The sequence below is a fragment of the Neofelis nebulosa genome, chromosome 6 (assembly GCF_028018385.1).
Source record: "Neofelis nebulosa isolate mNeoNeb1 chromosome 6, mNeoNeb1.pri, whole genome shotgun sequence".
In the NCBI taxonomy this organism is placed as follows: domain Eukaryota; kingdom Metazoa; phylum Chordata; class Mammalia; order Carnivora; family Felidae; genus Neofelis; species Neofelis nebulosa.
Window position 1 is genome coordinate 145964308 of NC_080787.1, and position 20595 is coordinate 145984902.

The 20595-nt window shown below is 51.8% G+C and overlaps 1 protein-coding gene and 1 long non-coding RNA gene across 6 annotated transcripts in view; one reads left to right on the forward strand and one right to left on the reverse strand.

Moving 5' to 3' along the window:
- Nucleotides 1-1694: 1694 nt before the first annotated feature.
- The window catches only part of SYNJ2 (synaptojanin 2), a 106185-nt gene continuing 87284 nt past the window's right edge, over nt 1695-20595 (forward strand). For 2 of the 4 annotated variants that reach the window (XM_058735769.1, XM_058735771.1), the window contains exon 1: nt 1697-1903. In XM_058735769.1, coding sequence (XP_058591752.1) covers nt 1777-1903 — 127 coding nt within the window. In that variant the 5' untranslated portion in view covers nt 1697-1776. Of the gene's footprint in view, nt 1904-20595 lie in introns of all 4 variants that reach the window. The other 2 variants (XM_058735772.1, XM_058735770.1) reach the window with 2 other exon arrangements.
- On the reverse strand, nt 17101-20435 carry LOC131515110 (uncharacterized). Of its 2 annotated transcripts, none has more exons than XR_009263442.1 (3): nt 18948-19768; nt 18462-18570; nt 17101-17504 (listed from the first exon to the last, which is right to left on the reverse strand). It is a non-coding gene; the product is annotated as an uncharacterized LOC131515110 (long non-coding RNA). The 2 variants fall into 2 exon arrangements; XR_009263443.1 differs by lacking the exon at nt 17101-17504 and adding an exon at nt 20402-20435 and having other exon boundaries at nt 18289-18570; nt 18948-19143.

A 20595-nucleotide genomic window follows, 5' to 3' on the forward strand; every position in this document is an offset into this window, starting at 1 on the left:
AGGCTAGTCTGTGTCATTTCACGGGAACCCTGTTCTCAAGAGGATAAAAATCTCCATCTTATAGAGGATGAAAGTGTTTGGACAGCTTATGAGCATCATTCCTGGGATATCCACTGTTTTGTAAGTGAATTTGTGAGTAACAGGACAGAAGGCTGAGGAATGACTTGAATCTGTGCCACGTGTTCACATTTATTTTATTCCCCAAATCATCACCTGGGAGGTTGTCCACAGAGGATTGAATGTCTGTCATTCCTGGTCATTCCCGAATTTCTGCAAGGGCACCACAGCGTCCTGCTTGGCACTGGGGGCTCTGTTCCTTCTGGAACATGCGCCAGAGACAAACAGCTTGACCCACAGTGTGAGTAGGTTGGGGCGAGAGGGGCTCGGCTGTTTTGGGAGGAACACCCCGATGGAGAGATCTCTGGGGCTGTCCACACATACATACCCATACATACCCATCACAGCAGAGGGAGATAAAACCTCTAAACCCACCCCAAGAGCCATTTTAGGTAATCCCCTGCCCTTCTCTCCTCCCCTGAAGACGAGTCCTACATCTGGCTAGAACCCAGTGCCCAGAGGGACCCTGCCTTCCTGGACTGAGCTGGGAGGTCATACACCGAGAGGCAGCATACAATAATGGATGATGCATGGGTATGTGCAGGGGTCCATATGTTTCGAGTACAAACGGGCTGGTAACAGCCGGCCCTGAAGTCAAGGACTATACCCAACAGAGTGGGAGGAGGGACTGAACGATGGAGGGGGAAAGGCATCCGCAGGGAGAGGGAAGAGACCCCTCTCTCCGCATCTTGCAGCTGCCCCGCTGGTTACTTCCTAAGCATTCGGTCCTGACCTCCTCTGACTCCGCACCCAACAGATTAGCCTTTGGACAGATACTGCCGCCATCCGACAGGCGAGGAAAGCGGACCCAGAGAAGTCAAAGTCACATAAGCGGCACGCCTAGAGATCACGGTCTCAGTTCTCTCTGAGCCCACACGCCTTTGATCTCCCCAAATTCTGCCTGGTGTGCCAGTGGACCACAATATCCTCACGTATAGAAAGCTACTAAAAGGCGACATTTGTTGAACACTCGGCACTCGCCGGGCACTCGCTCGGCCCCTTCTGGGAGTCAACCCTTACTCCTCACCCCAACCCCAAACCTGCTTTCCCCGCAGGGCAGCGGAGGCACCTAGCTCTGAAGTGACCGGCCCAGGGTCTCTCGGGCTGGGCCTGGCGAGGGCCGGCCTCCGCCCCGGACTCCAGCGTCGCAGCCCCGCGGGCCAGGCCCCGGGCTGCCCACAGAAGGCCGCGGCGTCCAGCGGCGTTTTCAGGCTCCCCGGGGCGCCCCGCGTCCTCCCGCGCGCCCAGGAACGTGTGGAATCTTCCTCTTCGGCCGCCGCCCACCGCAGGGAGGACGTCCCCTCCGGCCCCGGCCCCGGGATCAACCCCCAGAGCGAGCCCCGGGGGCGCGGGGAGCCGCCGCCAGGCCCGCCCGGCCGCCCGCGGCTGCCTCGCCGCTGGGGGGAGCGCGGCGCCCCGGCGGAGCGGGAGCCGGAGGCGGCCAGGCGGCCGGGCGCCCTCACCTGCCCGGGGCGGCGCGGCGAGGGCGGAGAGGGGGAAGGGGGCGGGAGAGAAGGCCGGGGAGGAGGCCGGGGAGGAGGCCGGGGAGGAGCCTGCGCGGGGCCGGGAGCCGGCGCAAAGTGAAACTCCCGGCACTTGCGGGAGCGCGGGGAGCGGAGACGGGCTGCGCGCCCTCGGGCCGGACGCGCCCCGGCGCCCATGGCGCTGAGCAAGGGGCTGCGGCTGCTCCGGCGGCTGGACCCCGCGGGGGAGAGCAGCGTCCTGCTGGAGGCGCGAGGCCGCGGGGACTGCCTGCTCTTCGAGGCCGGCACCGTGGCCACGCTCGGTGAGTGCGACCCCACGGCGCCCCCGGGGAGTGGCGCCCGAGGCGAGGGCGCCTGCCGTGCCGAGACTTCGAGAAACGGGCACCTCCCTTCCCCGAGGTGACCGTGGCCGGGAGGCGTGGAGACAGCCGGGGTGCGGGGTTGGCGGGGGAGGGAGTTGCGCGAAGGCTGGGGGGGCGCCCTTGTTGGAATGAGGCGACGCCGGGGACGCCCGAGTGCCCCTCTGGCAGGGCCCGGGACGCGGTGGCCCGCAGCACCTCCTGGGGGTCTGCCCTCCCCGCGCCCGCCTGACGGTCGCGTTCTTGGAGAGCCGGTTGTGGCCTTTTATGCCCCGCGCTCCGCCGGGACACGTTACAGATTCAGAGAGATCCCAGGGGATTGACTTAGAAGCCGCCCCGCCCCTGTGCCTGGCGCTCGTTTTCTTTTGCACCTGTTGATGAAATCCGTGAGTGCCCGTTGGTGTGCGTGGGCTAGCTTCACTCCCGGAGGGGATGGGGACGCAAGCGCCGGAACACGGGCGCCGGAGAAACCCCTCTCCGATGGCACCTCTGCCCTACGTAAATACTTGGCCGAGAAGCGTCAGTTCTGCAAAGTTGAGAAAGAACTTGGAAGCAGATGTACTGCTTGGTGACTCGACCTCTGTGCTTGGATGTATTTGAAGTTGGGTGCCCAGCCAGTGTATTTCATGTCTGTGCTTCAGGAAGTCTTGAGACCGGCACGGTGCCAAGGGCTTTAGTGATGATCTCATGTTAACTTTCACAATTCCACAAAAGAGCTACTATTATCCCCAGATTGTAGATGAGTAAACTGAGGCCTGAAGAGGCTATGAAACTTGCTTGCCTGAGGTGACACACCTCTACCTGAGTCCTGTGTGACTGTGTTTATAACGTAATACAGCGCATGGTGTCCGGGTATCACCAGCCACCCCGTCTCTTGTTTGGTGGCCAACTTCATGAGGATGGCCAAAGCAAGCCAAACCAGGTAGGACTGTTAGAACTTTACGGACACTGGAGAGTAGCCTTCCTGTTGGTGTCCAGCTGGACCATATTACCTTGTTGGTAGCTAAACGCAGCACAGAGGAAGGTCACTGTCCAGGTTGTGGACAACTGGTACACTCACTGGTGGAACAAACACTTTATCAATGTGTCTAGTCTTTTTTCCCTGCATTGTATGCGTGCATCCTTCAGTTAGGATATAGGGCTTGGAAGAATCATCTCTTCTATCTCAGTTTCCCTCAGCATGTCATTAGCCTATAGTCATCTGGCTTGTTTTCAGTCACTTGGTTACTGAAACAATGTCTCCAGTATTGTCAGTGTCATAGTGTGCATCGAATCGTCGGTGAAATTATTATCAGATTATTCCAGTTTGCGCTCTGTCCCCCCCCCCCCCCCATCCAAGTTTGGTCATTTGCTGAGGTCTTGGAAAGAAAAACCGCAGAAATTTCCATTCCATTTCAGATGTCTACTTCATACCACATTTATCAGAGCTGAGAGATTAATTTCATGATGCAAAAATCCTACTTCATCAAAAAGATTGAAACGTCCTTCAGTTGGATTACAGCAGCGTTAAGCAAGGTTCATGCCTATTTAAGAGTTCCTTTGAGGGGCGCCTGGGTGGCGCAGTCGGTTAAGCGTCCGACTTCAGCCAGGTCACGATCTCGCGGTCTGTGAGTTCGAGCCCCGCGTCAGGCTCTGGGCTGATGGCTCGGAGCCTGGAGCCTGTTTCCGATTCTGTGTCTCCCTCTCTCTCTGTCCCTCCCCCGTTCATGCTCTGTCTCTCTCTGTCCCAAAAAAATAAAATAAACGTTGAAAAAAAAAAAAATTAAAAAAAAAAGAGTTCCTTTGAAGCCACTTGGACAAAAAGGCTTTATTTTTTTTCAAAAGCGAAGACTTTAAAAATGATTAAAGTAGTATAAAGCATATTTTCCATTTGGAAATGAAGTTTGGGCTGTGATGCATGTACATTACTTTCGGGGTTACAGTACACTGGATTCTAGTACAGAGGATGTAATGAAAGGAACTGGCATGTCCTGAAGTCCACATTTGTCACTTAACCTAGCGGTCATTTTTCAGTAGAACTTGGGTTGAGTACTTAATTTGTAAAGTCTGTTTTTCTTAAGTAAAACTATTTTTATTATTTTTAAAAATTTTTAATGTTTCTTTATTTTGAAGAGAGAGACAGAGTGCGAACGGGGAGGGGCAGAGAGAGAGAGGGAGACAGAATCAATCCGCAGCAGGCTCCAGGCTCCAAGCTGTCAGCACAGAGCCCGACACGGGGCTTGAACTCGCGGACCGTGAGATCATGACCTCAACCCAAGTCGGATGCTAAGTGAAACTATTTTTAAAAAGCAGCTGTAGTGCTTGGTGGTATTGCTCGTCCAGAGGAGGATTCTGATAGCCTTCTGTTACTAGAAAGTTGTTGTTTCAAACTTTTCATGTATCCTAAACGCGCCACAATTTGATAGAATGGCTCTGAACTTGAAATTCCCATCTGGATTTCAAAGGGCTAGCTTTTGCGCTTTCCTTTCCTTGAGGAGGAAAAGAGTACTTTCGTTTTTTCCCCAGAAGCTTTCAATGTCTGCTTTTGCGTGGGACCATGCATCTGCGGAAGCCGGCATAGCTGGTGTTGGAATCCTGACCGGTTGCCCTTTCTAGGAGGTTCAAGGTTGTGGGCAGCTTCCTCTGAATTCAGCTGTGATTTCCTGTGATGGGTCTCCCCAGGGAGGAATCTGAGGCCAGGAAGATCTAAGCGAACGGTTTATTAGCATGTGGGTGGTGGTTTCTCCCCAGCCAGTGAGAGTTCCTAAATTCTGCCCAGCCCTGTGGCAGAGGCATGCTGCTTTTATAGGGAGCAGCTGGAGATCCGGCAGCTCTTCAAGGCACTTTTTATCCCATGAGGACCCACACCTGAAAAGGCGTTTCACCACCGGGTAGGGGCTCACAACTGCTTAGCATTTCCAGGCAGTGCTCAGGGGCTTGAACTGGGCCGTGAGTTTAGGAAAAAAGCTGATGATCTTCGGTTGGTCTGTTGCTGGGCAAAGTCCTTCTCTTCCACTGTGACTCTGCAGACGGTCCCCACGCCAGGCCATCTAGCCTGCTAGCAGGAAGGGTGCTGAGGGAATACTTCTAAATTCCTGCTTCTAAAAGAGTTAGGTTGAGAATCTATCTTAAATGTAGATCAGTGGGAACAGGAATTCGGAAGCAGAAAAGCTAAAAGTATTGGCACCAATTTTCAAAGTTGTTACTAAGTTTTCTTGGTGAGCTGATTTAGTAGTGGGGGGCTTCTCAAGTATAGGTGAAAAGCCATAGCGCGTAACAATTCCCTGTGGTCCGCAATCCAGAGTTAGCATGCAGATGTTCCTTTGTTGGCACATTGGGACAAAAGGTAGTTGCCGTCTTTCCCTTTGTCTCTGTTAGACTTAGTGCGGACCACACAAAGGGAAGTGTGACTATTGTTCATAGATTTCGTTGTCAGAATGAACACTGATACTCCAAAGGTCAGTGTTCTCCAAACAGCCCCTAGGAAGGGTGGCCTGTGAGTGTCGGTGTGTTTACACATGTGTTTGTGAGCCAGTGGGACTGGGTCTTCCCCGCCCCCCCCCCCCAGCCACGCCTACTGTTGAACAGTCAGCAGCAGGGATGGGGGTAGGAAGGAGGCCTGGGAGACTTAATTAAGTTAATTAGTAAGTGCCCCTAAATTACTTTGAGCTTCTGGGGGAAAAGTTTCTGTAAACACCAGGCCTGGGTTTTCCCAGCTGCTGTGTTTATATAGAGGCCACAATATCCTGCTTTGTTTGAATTGGTGAAATGGCAAGGCTTCTTCTGAACTGTTGCCTTGCCCACTTTCCCTGGCTTTGTGGCTTGGGATTATAGGTCAGTGCCTTAAAGTCTGACCTGCTTAAGAGCACCTGAGAGAATCAGTAAGTGGCCATATCATCAGCACTCTGGGGTGAAGACTGAAGCGCAGGTAGGACCCGATGGGGGGCCCCAGGCTCCTAACTTGGGAAGCGCCCCACCCCCCCTCCCCACCCCCGCTGGGCCACATGGCCTGTTGGCCTCCAAGGCTCATGCCCGGGTCTTTTTTCCTACTGGTAGGTCTGCTCAGCATAACATTTACAAATACACAAACTGGGTTACTGTGTGCTTCTACCTGTCGTTTTCATAACCCACCGTAGGAATGTGATTTCAGATCTTGCCAGCCTCCCTTTTAGGGCCATGTGGCTCAAAAACATTTCCCTTGACCTTTTTCTTTAAAAAAAAATTTTTTTTAGGGGCGCCTGGGTGGCTCAGTGGGTTAAGCGTCCGACTTCGGCTCAGGTCACGATCTCGCAGTCCGTGAGTTCGAGCCCCGCGTCGGGCTCTGTGCTGACGGCTCAGAGCCTGGAGCCTGCTTCCGATTCTGTGTCTCCCTCTCTCTCGGACCCTCCCCCACTCATGCTCTGTCTCTCCCTGTCTCAAAAATAAATAAATGTTAAAAAAAAAAAAATTAAAAAAAATTGTTTTTAAATGTTTATTTTTTGAGAGAGAGAGAAAGAGAGAGAGAGAGAGAGAGAGAGAGAGAGAGACAGAGCATGAGCAGCTTAGGGGCAGAGAGAGGAAGACACAGAATCTCAAGCAGGCTCCAGGCTCTGAGCTGTTAGCCCAGAGCCCGACATGGGGCTCAAACTCACGAACCTCGAGATCATGACCTGTGCCGAAGTCAGATGCTTAACCGACTGAGCCACCCAGGCGTCCCTCCCTTAACCTTTAATTGTGAACATTTGAAATGAACAAATGTAGAAGGAAAAATGAATCCCCTGTACCTGTCACCCAGCATTGATATGTCAGTATATTTCAGTTCTGTGTCACACGTCCCTGTATTTTTTATGAAAAATGAATCTCCTAACATTTTATTGATTCTATTTCAAATAAGATTTTAATTTATTTGGCTTGGCTTTTCTTTTTTCTTGACTTGCATCCGTGTGTATCTGTGTAAGTTCAAAGTGTGCGGGACGGATTGAGATGTGGGCAAGAACAGAGAAGGTTGTGTGAATTGATTCTGAGACTCTGGCCAGGATACACTTTGAAAAACCAAAGTGATCCCATGGGAAGAGTAAACCATCAGCTGGAAGAGCAGAGTGTCCCCGCCCTGGGATGGCACTGATGGGCTCACAAGGACACCTTCGGGGGCTTGCCCTGTGCCTCTCATTGAAACGAGGAGTCGGGCCATTTGTACCCGCCTCCCTGGACCTCAGTCCAGATACACAGGACTCTGGAGGCTCCTACCCAGGTGGTGCCCAGTCTGTTTCGAACATGCTTGTGTCTTTTCCCGGGGTCAGTGACAGACTGCACAGTGTACATGTCCACTCCAGACCCCAACGAAGGGAGTGTGGCAGGGGTGCCTGGAGGGGTGGAGGTGGACCCATGCCACCCTGGCTGGGGTGTCCTCAGGTGTGTGCATGAGGCCCCTGGCGGAGGGGTATGAAGCCCAGAAGCAGGAGTGGGGACGGTGTCAGTGGAAAGAGAAGGGGCTCAGGCTAGGGGCACCTGCCCCCACTGGCCACATGCTGGACTTGATCTTCCAGTTAGCAACAGGGGTGAACTTCTCAAGCTAAGAGGGTAGAACATATTTTGTTAAACAGAACTCTGGCAAGTGTTCTGGGTATCTGTGTAAGTCTGGATATCACTTCTGGGATGTTCCTTGGGTACCCAGGTCCCACTGCGTGATTTTTGGCCGCTCAGCTTCTATTGTGGGACTGGGTCAGCCTTTCCACCTGCGATGAGGAATATGTTCTGTTGTTGTTGGGTTTTTTGTCCCCCCCCCCCCCCCACTTGAAGTGTCCTTAACACCTTGGGGAACTGACCCAGGCTCAGACTTGGGAATAAGATGGGGGGCGGGGGGGAGGGGAGTCCCTAAGCATTTCCAGGCAGGGCTAGGTGGTGTGGTGGCCAGCTCACCTGAAAGAGAAAATCCGATCCAGCTTGCGAGGGTGTCTGCACCTGACCAAGCTGAAGGTTTGCAAGCAAAGCCCCCCGGAGCTGCACTAGCATTTCCAGGCGGCTTTTGCAGTGGCTGGTGCTTCTGTTGTCCACACTGGTGGCTGTTGTGCACACACTGGTAGGTGTCGTCCCCACACGGGTAGGCGTCATCTGCGCTCTGGTAGACATTGCCCATGCACGGGTAGGTGTCGTCCATACACTGTTAGATAAGGGGCTGTCAGTGGTCACGCCAGGGTCTACCTTCAAGGTCAACACAAAAGAGCCCAGTTATGGGCACTTTCTGTTTCTAAGGAATGCTGGAAGGAGCCTCGGGGTACTGTTATGTGAATGTGAGTCATTTTTGAGGACAATTTAATGAAAACCTTAAGAAATATGTATGACCTTGATCTAGTATCAAGGGTAGATACTATCCTGGTATCAATGGACAGATATTAATTTCGGGATATACTCATACATCATGAGCCCATTTTGCTTTAAGGATGTTCATTGCAAGCTGCTTTGAATTTTTAGCTGACAACATAAACTTTGGTCCAACTTGATAATAATAGCTAATATTTATGGAAGAAAATAGCTAACATTTGGGGCGCCTGGGTGGTTCAGTCAGTTGAGCGTCCGACTTCAGCTCAGATCATGATCTCGTAGTTTGTGAGTTCAAACCCTGCATCAGGCTCTGTGCCAATAGCACGGAGCCTGGAGCCTACTTTGGATTCTGTGTTTCCCTCTCTCTCTGCTCTCCACCCCCCCACCCCCAACTCTCTCAAAAAATAAATAAACATTAAAAAAATAGCTAACATTTATGGAGCACTTACTGTGTACCAGGTGCTATTCTAAGGGGTTGACATGTATTGATTTATTTAATCCTCACAATGAGGCAGGTACGAATTAGATTCCATTTAACACTTGGAGAAAGTGAGGCACAGACAAGCATACGAACTCGTATGAGGTTCTACCTCTAGTTAGTGGTGGAGCCATGATTTGAACAACGCCCGGAGGCTCTAGAGAACAGCATGTTTAGTAAAAATCCCCTCCCTAGAAAAAAAGAAGATTCAATGTGTGTATGAAAAAGACTAGCTGCGTCCCATCGTCTCTGTGCTTATTTTGGGTTTCAAAACACACGTGTGGTCGGTGGAGATCAGGGGTGCTGGTGAGTGTAAGCATCAGTACAGCATCCCCGTCGTGACTGGAGCTTTGTCCGATGCTTGCGTAAACAGGAGTGTCCAGGCTTGGGGAAGCAGCTACCCAGTGAGAGGTGCATGTGATCTCACAAAGGGGACATCTTCAAGAGAAGTGTGTGGGCTTCAGTCCTGCCTTCCAGCAGGGCTGAGGCTTGCGCCTGGTATCCTTCCATACGGATGTCCCCAGCACCTAGAACAGAGCCTGATTAGGACTCGAAGCTCTGAAGAAAGTCCTAGGTTTCTTAGCCTGGAGGCTTCTAAGCATGGCCAGGCTCCCCCAGGACATGCTTCCGAGTGTGAGGACCATCAAACAGATAACATGTTGGACTGGTGTCTTCCTGAAGAGCCCCTCAATTTGGAGTGGGGGGGAAATGCCTGAGGGAGTGAATGTATCTTCCTGCCCTACCTTTGCTTGTGTTGGAGAACTCGGGTGCTGTGCCGACTGGGTGGACAGAATTGTGGTTTGCACCCAAGGTGGGCACTGGGCGACTGTCGTGGGCACGGCGCTTGGCAAAGGGCCTGTCCGGGACAGCCGGATGCCTCTGGCCAGGTCCTGGGGCGGTGGCAGTCTGCACTCATGACATACGAAGCTGGAGGGATGCCACTTGCTTGTAAAGCTTCCGGGTTCGGAAAATGGCTCCAGGCGGGAGGGTTCACCTGGAGCATAGTAGCGAAGGAGGGCAGGCAGGGTAGCTCCTTCTGGAGAACCAATTCCTGGGAGCAGTTTCAAAGTATGAATGCGAAAGTCTGAGCTTAATCTTATGGCAGTTTTTGGAGGATAAGGAACTCTCCCGGAGAGCCTTTTGTAGTATCATGGGAGCTAGTATTTAATTCTGTTCCCGCATCACTGTGTGTTTCTGCCCCACCTCCTCCCTTCTCTGAGGCCGAGCCTGATGGAGCCGACCCTCCCTGACCTCCTGGAGCCCCTGACCACAAGCTGCTGTGCTGCATTTGTCCACTCCCCCAGAACAGGCCTCATCTTTTTTCTTTTTTAAAAAAATTTTTTTTAATGTTTATTTTTGAGAGAGAGAGAGAGAGAGAGAGAGAGAGAGAGAGACAGAGCCAGAGCATGACCGGGGGGAGGGGCAGAGAGAGGGAGACACAGAATCCGAAGCGGGCTCCAGGCTCCGAGCTGTCAGCACAGAGTCCGACGTGGGGCTCGAACTCACAGACCGCGAGATCATGACCTGAGCAGGAGCCGGACGCTCAACCGACTGAGCCCACTCAGGTGCCCCAACAGTCCTCATATTCTGCCATTGCTGCCCCCTGACAAGATCTGAGGAGATGCTGAGGGCAAACCAGGTGCTAAGAAATGAAGAAGGATGTTCCTTGGTTCTTTAAAGCAGTGTGAGGTCCGAAGCAGAACTTGGCCACCGAAAACATTCCTAGTTTTGGAATTGATGTGGGATTGGGGGCTGTGGGGTGGGGAGAGGGCAGGGAGTTAACATCTGATGCTCAGACCCGGCATAGGACTCGGATGGCCTGGAACCCATCAAGATCTTGGAAAATGGCCGATTTAAGGTGAACCGTGCGTGACGTACAGTTTCTTCTCTCTACTGGCCAGCTGCCTTTTTGTATTCAACTTGTATTGACTTGTTACCCATTGGTGGTGGTAATCTCTACTCAGAAAAAGCAAACTACTTCCCTTTCCTTGGGTCTGACTCTAGAATGTTCTGGTGAGGCCTACTGGTAGGAGAGGGAAGACCTGAATTCTATCTAGCCCTGGCTCCTTATCTGAGGGAATTGAGTTAATCCACATTTGAATCTTGGGAGAAATTATCTGGCCAGGTAAAATCTAAGGTGGTTCCGATCTAAGTCTGAGCTAAGAATGTATGCTATACATTTTGTATTAGAGACTTATGAACTAATTAAAATGCATGAGATGATCTCTCCCTGATTCTGCCCTTTTCCGATAACCAGCAGAAAAAATTTAAGAAGCAGTAACAATTTAGCTTAAATTAGGGCCACAGAGTAAGGTATTTATTAAAATAGCATAAAGTGTGCTAAAGTAAATAGCTCCTTTAGTTGGTCCTTATTAATTTCCATCAACGTTCTGAAAATCCTGTCCTTCAACATAAACATAGCTTTGTTTTTTTAACAGTCTGCTCTGGAGGGGGAGTTTGTGTGCCTGGGAATGTGTGGTCTAGTTCCAGCTGCTTCACTGACTGCGTGTTGCGGAACTTAAGCTTCACCATGATTCTTATTCATGGCTGATGGAGAAACTCTTTAAGGAGAGGAGGCCGTTTTCGGCGGCTCCTGCTTCCCGATTAAGCAGAACTGAGGTCCGGAGCCAAGCTGGGTCCCGCTGGCAGAAAGAGTGACTGATAGAATGCAGTCCGATCGATCAATGTGCTCTGGTTCAACAGAACTGTGACACTCGCATCCCAGCCTGCTTCAATAATGGACTTGTTTTTATTTAAATGCTATGGGTAAAGAAAGGAAGATTGGAAAACCCGGGCCGGAAATAACTTGCCACCAGCCCGGGCCTGAGCCAGGCCCTCGTGACAAGGTCCAACATAGTGGTATCTGCTTATCTTTTACGCAGACCACCAGGAGGGGAGAGGGGAGCAGGAGCCTTGGAGCAGAGGGGAGGAGCCTGTGGCTCAGGAGGGGAGGAGCCTGTGGCTCAGGAGGGGAGGGGCCTGTGGCTCAAGAGGGGAGGGGCCTGTGGCTCTGGAAGGGAGGAGCCGTGGGGCAGAGGGGAAGAGAGAGCCAGTACTGTCCTCCATTTCCTCCACCACGTCCCTTGCTTTCCAAGCTGATCTGTCTAGAGGGGGCACTTTTCTCTAATTCACAGAAAGGCACCGTGTGGGCCGTAGGCCGCCTTGGAGAAGGTAGTCCTCTAAAGGCCTTTTTCGAACTTTTATGGCAGTGATAAAATTTGAATCCCACTGTGGAACTGGAATTTGTAGCTTACCCCTGCAACGTAGGGGCGCGCGTCACATAAGATCACACAGGCGAAGTGAGGCATTGTCATGACATGCCATTGCCTGCAGACCGATGGCTCCAGACTTGGGGGGTTTCAGGCATGTGTCCGACTTCAGCACTCTCGGCCTCAGGTTTCTGGTTTCGTTTGCTGTCAGGAAATTTACGTAGCTGAGAGCTTATTAGAATTTTGTCTTCAGGGGCGCCTGGGTGGCTCGGTCGGTTAAGCGTCCCACTTCGGCTCAGGTCATGATCGCGTGGTTCTTGAGTTCAAGCCCCGCGTAGGGCTCTGTGCTGACAGCTCAGAGCCTGGAGCCCGTTTCAGATTCTGTGTCTCCCTCTCTCTCTCTGACCCTCCCCCGTTCATGCTCTGTCTCTTTCTGTCTCAAAAATAAATAAACGTTTAAAAAAAAAAAAAGAATTTTGTCTTCAAAGAGAAAATGGACCCAGATCGAAGACTGGGCGTGTGATCCTGTAAGAAAAGTTTACAGGTTGAACTTTGTGACTCCAGTTAGCTCACTCACTGGCTTCCCCCTGGGCTTTCTAGGAGAAGCCTCAGCCCTGTGGCCTGTGTGTGCTCCCCTCCTGAGCACTGTCAACCCTTTTGGGTGCAGGTGATAAGACTGTGCACCTAGAACAGCCAGGAGACACATCCTGAAGTATCTGGCAGTGAAACGATATCAGGTCTGGGATTTGTTTGGCAATACTGTGGGAAGCAGATGGATGGACACATATGTACGCGCGTGCGCGCGCGCGCACACACACACACACACACACACACACACACACACACGGTGGGGGGTGGGGAGGAAGCAAGTGAAATGAGCCTGGAGAAATGCTGATAACTCTTGGAGCCGGGTGACAGGTACGTGGTGGATTGTGAGACGTAGAGAATTAATAAGCTGGCTGCTTTTTAAGCTCGACAGAGAAAAATTGATGACTTTCCAAGACACCATGATTAGTCAATTAGAAATTAGAGTATCAAATAGGAAAAAAAAAAAAAAAGATTCTACCCCCAGCGACAACAGTTTCCGAGAATAAACATAATAAAATATGTGAGGTCTAAAAGGAGAAGACTACAAAACTTCACTAAAGCATCAAATAATTGGAAAGGTATACTGTATCCTTTGATAGGAACACTGACAATGTGAAGATGTTCTTCTCCAGTTAATCTATAAATGCAAGTATCTATGTGTAAAATCCAATGAAATTCCAATAGCAGTGTGATATAAAACATAACGGCCGACTGGAGTATGTCTGGGACCCCCCTGCCCCCCCCCCCCACTTAAACTAAATGGCAGCACCATATGGGTGGGGCCGAGACTCAGGACAAAAACGACTGAGTCATCCTGGTCCTACTGTTTTCCTCCACTCCACCCAATCCCCTGGCAAGTCCAGACTTCTCTACCTGCATATATACCTGGATGCCACCAGCGCCCCGCTGCGTAGGTACAGCACTAGTCCAGTCACTTGGACTGGCCTCCTAACTAGTGTTCCAGCCACCACTCCCAAGGCTTCCCCAGCCCCCATGCAGGGGCCTGCTCAAGCCTGCACCGCCTACGTCCTCTGCCCTGGCTCCTTCTCCAGTCTCCTCTCTTGCCGTTTCCCGAGCTTACGCCACTTGAGCAGCCCTGACTGGCTCCTGCCTCATCTTTGTATTTGCGGTGCCTCCTGCCTGCAGTGCTCTCCCCCCAGACCTCTGCTCGGCTGCGGCCTCCTCATTCAGGGCTAACTCGATGATTTGGGCAAGACTTTCCTGGCCACCCTCGCGCAACTAACCTGTGCACTCCACGCTCCCCACGCCCCCGTTGTTTCCGTTCTGTCACCTGCTTTCTTGTCTTCCTACCACTAGTCACCAAAAGCAACTTCTGTGTTTGCTTTTGCATACGTTACGTGACGTTGTTCACCATGAGAGTGCAGGCTCTATGGGAGCAGGGTGGTGCGGGTTGCGCTGTGTCCCCCAAAAACATAATGTTCAAGTCCTAACCCACGGTGACTGAATGTGACCTTACCTGGAAATCAGGTCTTTGCAGCCATAATTAAGATGTAAATTCAGGTGAAGTCATACCGGCATAGGGTGGGCCCTTAATCCAGTAGGATTGGTGTCTTTATTAAAAAAAGGAGACACAGAAATAGACATACACAGAGGGAAGACGGTCATGCGACAGAGGCAGAGATTGGAGTGACATCTTGGCCACCAGCCTAGGACCACCCAGAGCCTCCAGAAGCCAGAAGAGCCGAGGAATGAGCCTCCTCTAGAGGCTTCAGAGGGAGCAGGGTCCTGCCAATACCTGATCTTGGACTTCTGGCCCTTAAAACCGTGACAGCATAAACTGCAGTTAGTTTAAGTGCCCCAGTTTGTGCTACTTTGTTCCAGCAGCCCCAGGAAACCCCTACAAAGGGCATCGTCTGTTGTTCGGGACTGTCTTCTCAGCCCTGTCTGGTGCGCGGAGCAGCCCCAGAAACACTGCTGAATGATGAAGGAATGACAAAAATAGCCAAGAAGAGTTTGAAAAAGATCAGTGAGGACGGATTTGATCCCCCAGATAGTAAAGCACACCACAAAACCAGAAGAACGGTATAATGGACAAGAATCAATAGAATAGAAGAGAGGGCTCACAGTCTTATGTAAATAGATTAGTTTATTATAACTTAGGTGATGATTTAATCAGCCAGGGAAAAGGTGGATATTCAACGAATGGTGTTGGTTGGTGTCGTCAACCAGTGCTGTGCCCTGTGGGGCTCTTTGTTTATTCGGCCAGATATTCAGATCGGGTTCCCCTTGGATTTTCTAGTCTGAAAGGAGGAGGGCAGAAACCTCGGCTTGCCCGCAGGACAGCGCTGGCTCTCCCTCTCCTGGGCAGTGAGTGGTCTCTCCGGGAGCTCCTGCAGGTGACTGGTTCGCACAGCCATCCATCGGGTCACTAGCTCCTCCCATCATTAAGCCTTGCACCCTGTAGGAGCCATATCCTTTATAAAACCCCGACAGGTATAGATTCCAGGCTTCCCCCAAGCCCTGAGCCTGGTGTCCTCATCGGCAGGTATAATTCATGTATGGCTCTTCCCTGTCCGGGAGCAATTGGCCGATTAAGGTCATTTTTACCAAAAGCAATGTTATCTAGTAACGTAGTTGATGGTTTACCTTTATGGGGTTCCTAGGTTTTGTTAAGCCTATGTGGATGTTAATTAAGTTAGAGCCCTATAGTATATCAGACTTTAAAAGAAATTACAGAGGTCATTAAGGTTAAATATAAAGAGGGGCGCCTGGGTGGCTCAGTCAGTTGAGCATCCGACTTTGGCTCAGGTTATGATCTCATGGTTTGTGAGTTCGAGCCCCGCGTCGGGCTCTGGGTTGACAGCTCGGAGCCTGGAGCCTGCTTGGGATTCTGTGTCTCCCCCTCTCTCTCTGCCCCTCCCTGCTCATGCTTTGTCTCTCAAAAATAAATAAACATTAAAAATTAAAAAAACTTTTTTATATATATATATAAAGAGCTCAACTTTTAAAGTATTAAAAGAACTTATAGGAGGAGCATGCACAGTTTCATAGTGTGAAAGGCTTTCTAAACAAAGCATAACACTCAGAAGTCATAAAAGAAAAAAAAACCTGACAGATTTAAGAAATATATATAAATGAGCAAGTCCTAAGTGTACAGCTCCATGAATTTTCACCAAGTGAACTCACCCATATCACCAGGGTGAGATCTAGAAACAGAGCGTTGGGGGCACCCAAGGACCCCTGCTCAGCCTTCACCCTGTGTCAGACTGATAGACCGACTACATAAATATTTAAAAATCCAGGATATAAAAAGATACCATAAAGGTAGTTTAAAAACAAGCAGCAGCCTGGAAGGAAACTGTGTATAACTATTTGCAATATATAAAAGGGTCAAAGACTGATAATCATTGGATATAAAAGAGCTCCCGTAGATCACAAAGAACAGTTTACCAGAAAAGATGGCAAAGGATATCTAAGTCATCCTCAAAAGGAAGAAGTCACATGGCCCAAGGCATGGAGCCAGCACTGGCCACTCCGTCTTGGGCTGTCAGCAGTGCCCGACGAGGGAGTGCTGGTTCTGTTCTCCATTCTTCCATGGAGGCCCCTGTGACAGACACTGCATTCCACCCGGTGTCACCCCTCCCTCCTGGCCCTGCAGCTGTGCCCTCACACCTGTCTCTCCCCTTAGGCCTTTACCCCTCTCCCAGGAGACATTTGTTTCTCTCATGCACTGGCTCCCAGGTCATCCCCCACAGGCTTCCAGACAAGCCCAGATTTGACTTGTCCTCCAGGTGACACCCCTGCTCAGGTTCAGGCAAAGCTCAGCACGAGGAACATCAGGGCCGGGCTCAGGCGCTTGAGGCGTGAACAGCAGTTGTGGTATCACCGGGAGTGGCAGAAGGTAGAAAGGGGGCCACCATTGCCAGGGGTTGGGGCAGGCGGTAGGTGTGGCGTTCATTCAAAAAGGGGAGTTGAGGAGAACAAAGTAAGCCCCCAGAAAGGAGTGTGGGGCAGGCAAAGTGTTCATTCTGTAAAGGCGAACTTCCCCAGAGAGAGGCTGCTGAACAGAAGGATTTCACAGGTAAATGACAGGGGGTCCAGACATGGCTCCCACTCCCTGGAGATGTGCACTCAGGTTAGCATGGAAAAGATTGCCAGGCCGGGTGGTAAATCCAGCTGCTCAGCTAGCCCAGGGATTCCCAAGCACGTGTGACCTTCTGTTCACGGAGCACACATAACATCTCAGGGCACGCCGGGGTCTGCTGGAGTGCCGTTGGGGAATGCTGTGCTGTGAAGTGGTTGAGATTGAAAGGTCGGGTTCTGACTCAGCCACAGACTTTTCTGTCACCAAGGCTGGGCGGAGCGAATTCCAGGTATAGAAAGCCTTTGGGGGGCGCCTGGGTGGCTCAGTTGGTTAAGCGGCTGACTTCGGCTCAGGTCATGATCTCGCGGTCCGTGAGTTCGAGCCCCGCATCGGGCTCTGTGCTGACAGCTCAGAGACTGGAGCCTGTTTCAGATTCTGTGTCTCCCTCTCTCTGACCCTCCCCTGTTCATGCTCTGTCTCTCCCTGTCTCAAAAATAAATAAAACGTTAAAAAAAAAAATTAAAAAAAAAAAAAAGAAAGCCTTTGGCCGGCTGGTAAATTAGAGGAGGCGGTTCCCAAATCAATGAAATGTGGTTAAGAGGGTCATTTGAGAAGGTGTCTTCTGCCTTTTTGTAAAAATAGCGTGACCGTCTTCCCCCGATGTTGTGAGGGGCCTCTGTGAAGGAGCAGGCATGTTTAATTAACAGACGCGTATGGAAGGAGAGGCCAAAGTAGTCGCAGTAGATGCCCCCAAATACTGTGTGTGGGGATGCGGATAACACAGCACAGTTAATGCGTCTGCTCAGAGTTGAACTTGCTTCATGTTTCCTGGGTCTCTGTGCACAGTGTTTGCCCCCGCGAGGCTGCAGCTCTGTGTCTTTGCGGCGCATCTAATCCGGGTAAGCGGACTGGTGTTCCAGTCACGTCTCTAATGCTAGTTTTCTCCTAAACAACAACAACAACAACAACAACAACAACAACAACAACAACAATTTTTTAAAAATCAGAGAAGCCTGAGAAATGAATTATAGTCTGTTTTCTGGATTCTGGATTAAAACATAGAATAGGAATTGGCCTTTTGTAGACGGATGAAGCTTTCATCTTCCTGGAACTGTGACCTGTGCTCAACAGATCCTCACCTGCCAGCCTCTTGGAACACTGCCTCCACCTGCACGCACTCCCCCAGACGGAGCCTTGCTGGCGGCGGGCAGGCACCCTTGTCGCTCACTGCCACTCTCAGGCCAGGGTTCCTCCTCCTCCCCTAGAAAGACGGCTTTTGTGGACGCACACGCCTCCTTATTGAGGTCTTCCTTCCTCCGGGCCACGCTGTCATTCACAGAGGAGCTGGGATCCTGGCTTCCTGGGTTCTCCCACTGCAACTCCTGTCCCCATCCCCGGTGAGCTCACGCCTCTTAGCATGATGCCCCTGCTTCTGGCCTCTCTCTGGCCTCACCTCCTCACGACCGAGCCCTCCCTTCCCCTCACTTCACACCGCTAGACCTTCCCGGCACCAGGTACCATGCCACCTGCAAGTTCAGCTTCAGCTTCAGGCATCCTTCTCTAAGACCCGCTGTCCGCCTCGCACGCCAGACAGTTCTGCAGCCGCCAGCCCTAGTGTCCCGGCCCCGCAACCTTCCCACCACCCTCCCCTCCCCTCCCCCGCCCTTCTCTTGCTTACGGTGCGCCTCGTGGCCGTGACCACTCCTGCACACACTCTCCGCTCTCTTGCACACACTCCTCGGGTTCGTGCAGAGCAGCCCCGCCCCGCAAGCCTGGGGTGAGGCCACGCCCCTTCCACCCCACGCATGCGCCCTTGTTGCTGAGCGTGGCTGGAGGAAACTACGACGGCGCCGGCTTGTCGCAGTTTCACACGGGGTCTTCGGCGCTGGTCAGTCATCTTACCGGATTTTCCTACCCAGGTTGCTCTTCCGTGCCGCATGATGGCTATTTCACATCTTCTCGAGCCTTCGACACCTTGGCCCTCTCAGCTAGTGTTTTGCTTCCTATATCACTGAGAAAATAAAAGGAATTAAGAGGAGAACTTTCGCAAGCCCCACCACTTAACGTGTTTGCTGGCGCCCGCCACCTTCCCTCTGTTACAGCGCTGACCCCTGCCCCTGTTCTCTATCTTTCCGCCTCGTCCCCTCCCCCCTTTAAACACTTTGTTTCCACTATTTCCCCCTTCCCTTCCTAGCCAGGTGATTTCCATCATTAAACCGACAGTCATATCCCAGGTCATATCCCAGGTTAATAAGCCTTCTCTTGGCCCCAACCCCCCACCCCCACCCCGGGTCCATTACCATTACCGCACATGAAGAGGTCGTCCTCCCTTGCTATCTCCACTCACCCCACATCCTCCTGTGACACACTTAAGCCCGGCTTTGGTACCTGCCACGCCTCTGAGCCTCCTTAAGATCCCCATGACTTCCACCTTATGGGTCTGCCCTCCAACCAGCGGCACCACCCAGGTGATCACGCCCCTTTTGTGAAGCAGTGCTCCTTCGAGTCCCTGCCTCGCTGCTGCTGCCATTCTCCCCGGTGCTCAGAGCAACATCTGGCACAGAGTGGGCATCTGGAGTCCTTGCTGAGTGATGGAAGGAAGGGGAAAGTCACACCTTTGTCCCTGCATGTCCTACAGCATAAGAAGGGGCATGCATGGAAATAGCGCTTCTCTGCAAGGGAGGAGGCTCTGAGGTGGGGTCTTAGCAGGGCTGGGAGGGTCTTTCAGATGAAGGGATAACTGGGGAAGGAAGAAGAGAGAGATGTCCCGAGGAACTAGTTTGGCTAGTCAGAGAGGAAACTGAAAAGATAGCTGTAAATAGAACCTCCAGTGCCAGGGGGCCGGTGGACCTCATTTGTTAGTCATAGGAAGCAAAGTGAAGGGCTTGTTATATGAGGGAGTGGTGACACATGAGGAGTTGCTCCAGGAGGAGAGCCGGGGGCGGCGGGGCGTGGGTGGGGAATGAAGGCCCAGGAATGAGATCTGTGGTCAGGCGGTGAACACTGCCCCCAAGGATCTGGGCTACGGGATCAGCCCCTATGGATCCAGCAAACACGCACATGTTTCTAGAGAAACAGGTATTGTTATGCTGGCCTCCTCCTCTGGCCTGGTCACAGCCACAGCTGACCTCAGTGCAGGGAGGGGAGTGTGGAGGGGCCCACCCCTGTCCCACAGATGTTTTCCCAGCTGTGGCTGCAGGCGATGATAAATTTCCCTTTTATTTTCTCTGGTTGGTTTATACAGGCGAACACAGCCTCGATGGGGGGCAGTGCATTTGCTCATGTGTTTTTCAGTGCCCTCCCCCCTCCCCCTCCCCACCCTGGCTCTTTTGTGTGGCCTGGACTTTTTTGGTGAGAAAGAGAAGCAGTGGCCAGTACAGGAAAGTTTCTTATTGGGGCTGACGTGTGTCTCCCGGGTTGGCTTTCATCTTGGCTCTCAAGCTTCCAGTACAGACTGATGTTTTTTTTTTTTTTTTTTTTTTATTTTTGGGACAGAGAGAGACAGAGCATGAACGGGGGAGGGTCTGAGAGAGAGGGAGACACAGAATCGGAAACAGGCTCCAGGCTCCGAGCCATCAGCCCAGAGCCTGACGCGGGGCTCGAACTCACGGACCGCGAGATCGTGACCTGGCTGAAGTCGGACGCTTAACCGACTGCGCCACCCAGGCGCCCCCAGACTGATGTTTTGATTTGCACTTTGCTTAGCAACCCTCCTGCGCCTCCATCCGCCCGCCTGAGAAAATCCATTGTCTTTCTGAAGAGCTGCTTTAGCTCTAAACTGATAACTCTGGAAGGAACAGTCACAAGCCAGTCTGAACTGAGCTCATGGAGGAGACACTGACCTTGATCTGGATGCTGCTATCCTCTTGGGACCCTGAAATACAAGAAGATGGTTTAAAATCATGCACAAGAATGCAGCCACAAATGGTACCTCGGTCTTGGGCTGTCAGCATTGTTAAATTGACCTACTTATTTTTGTGACATGTGGGCTGGGCTTCACTGGAGTTTCCTTATGGTGTGTTATCGTGGAATTTAT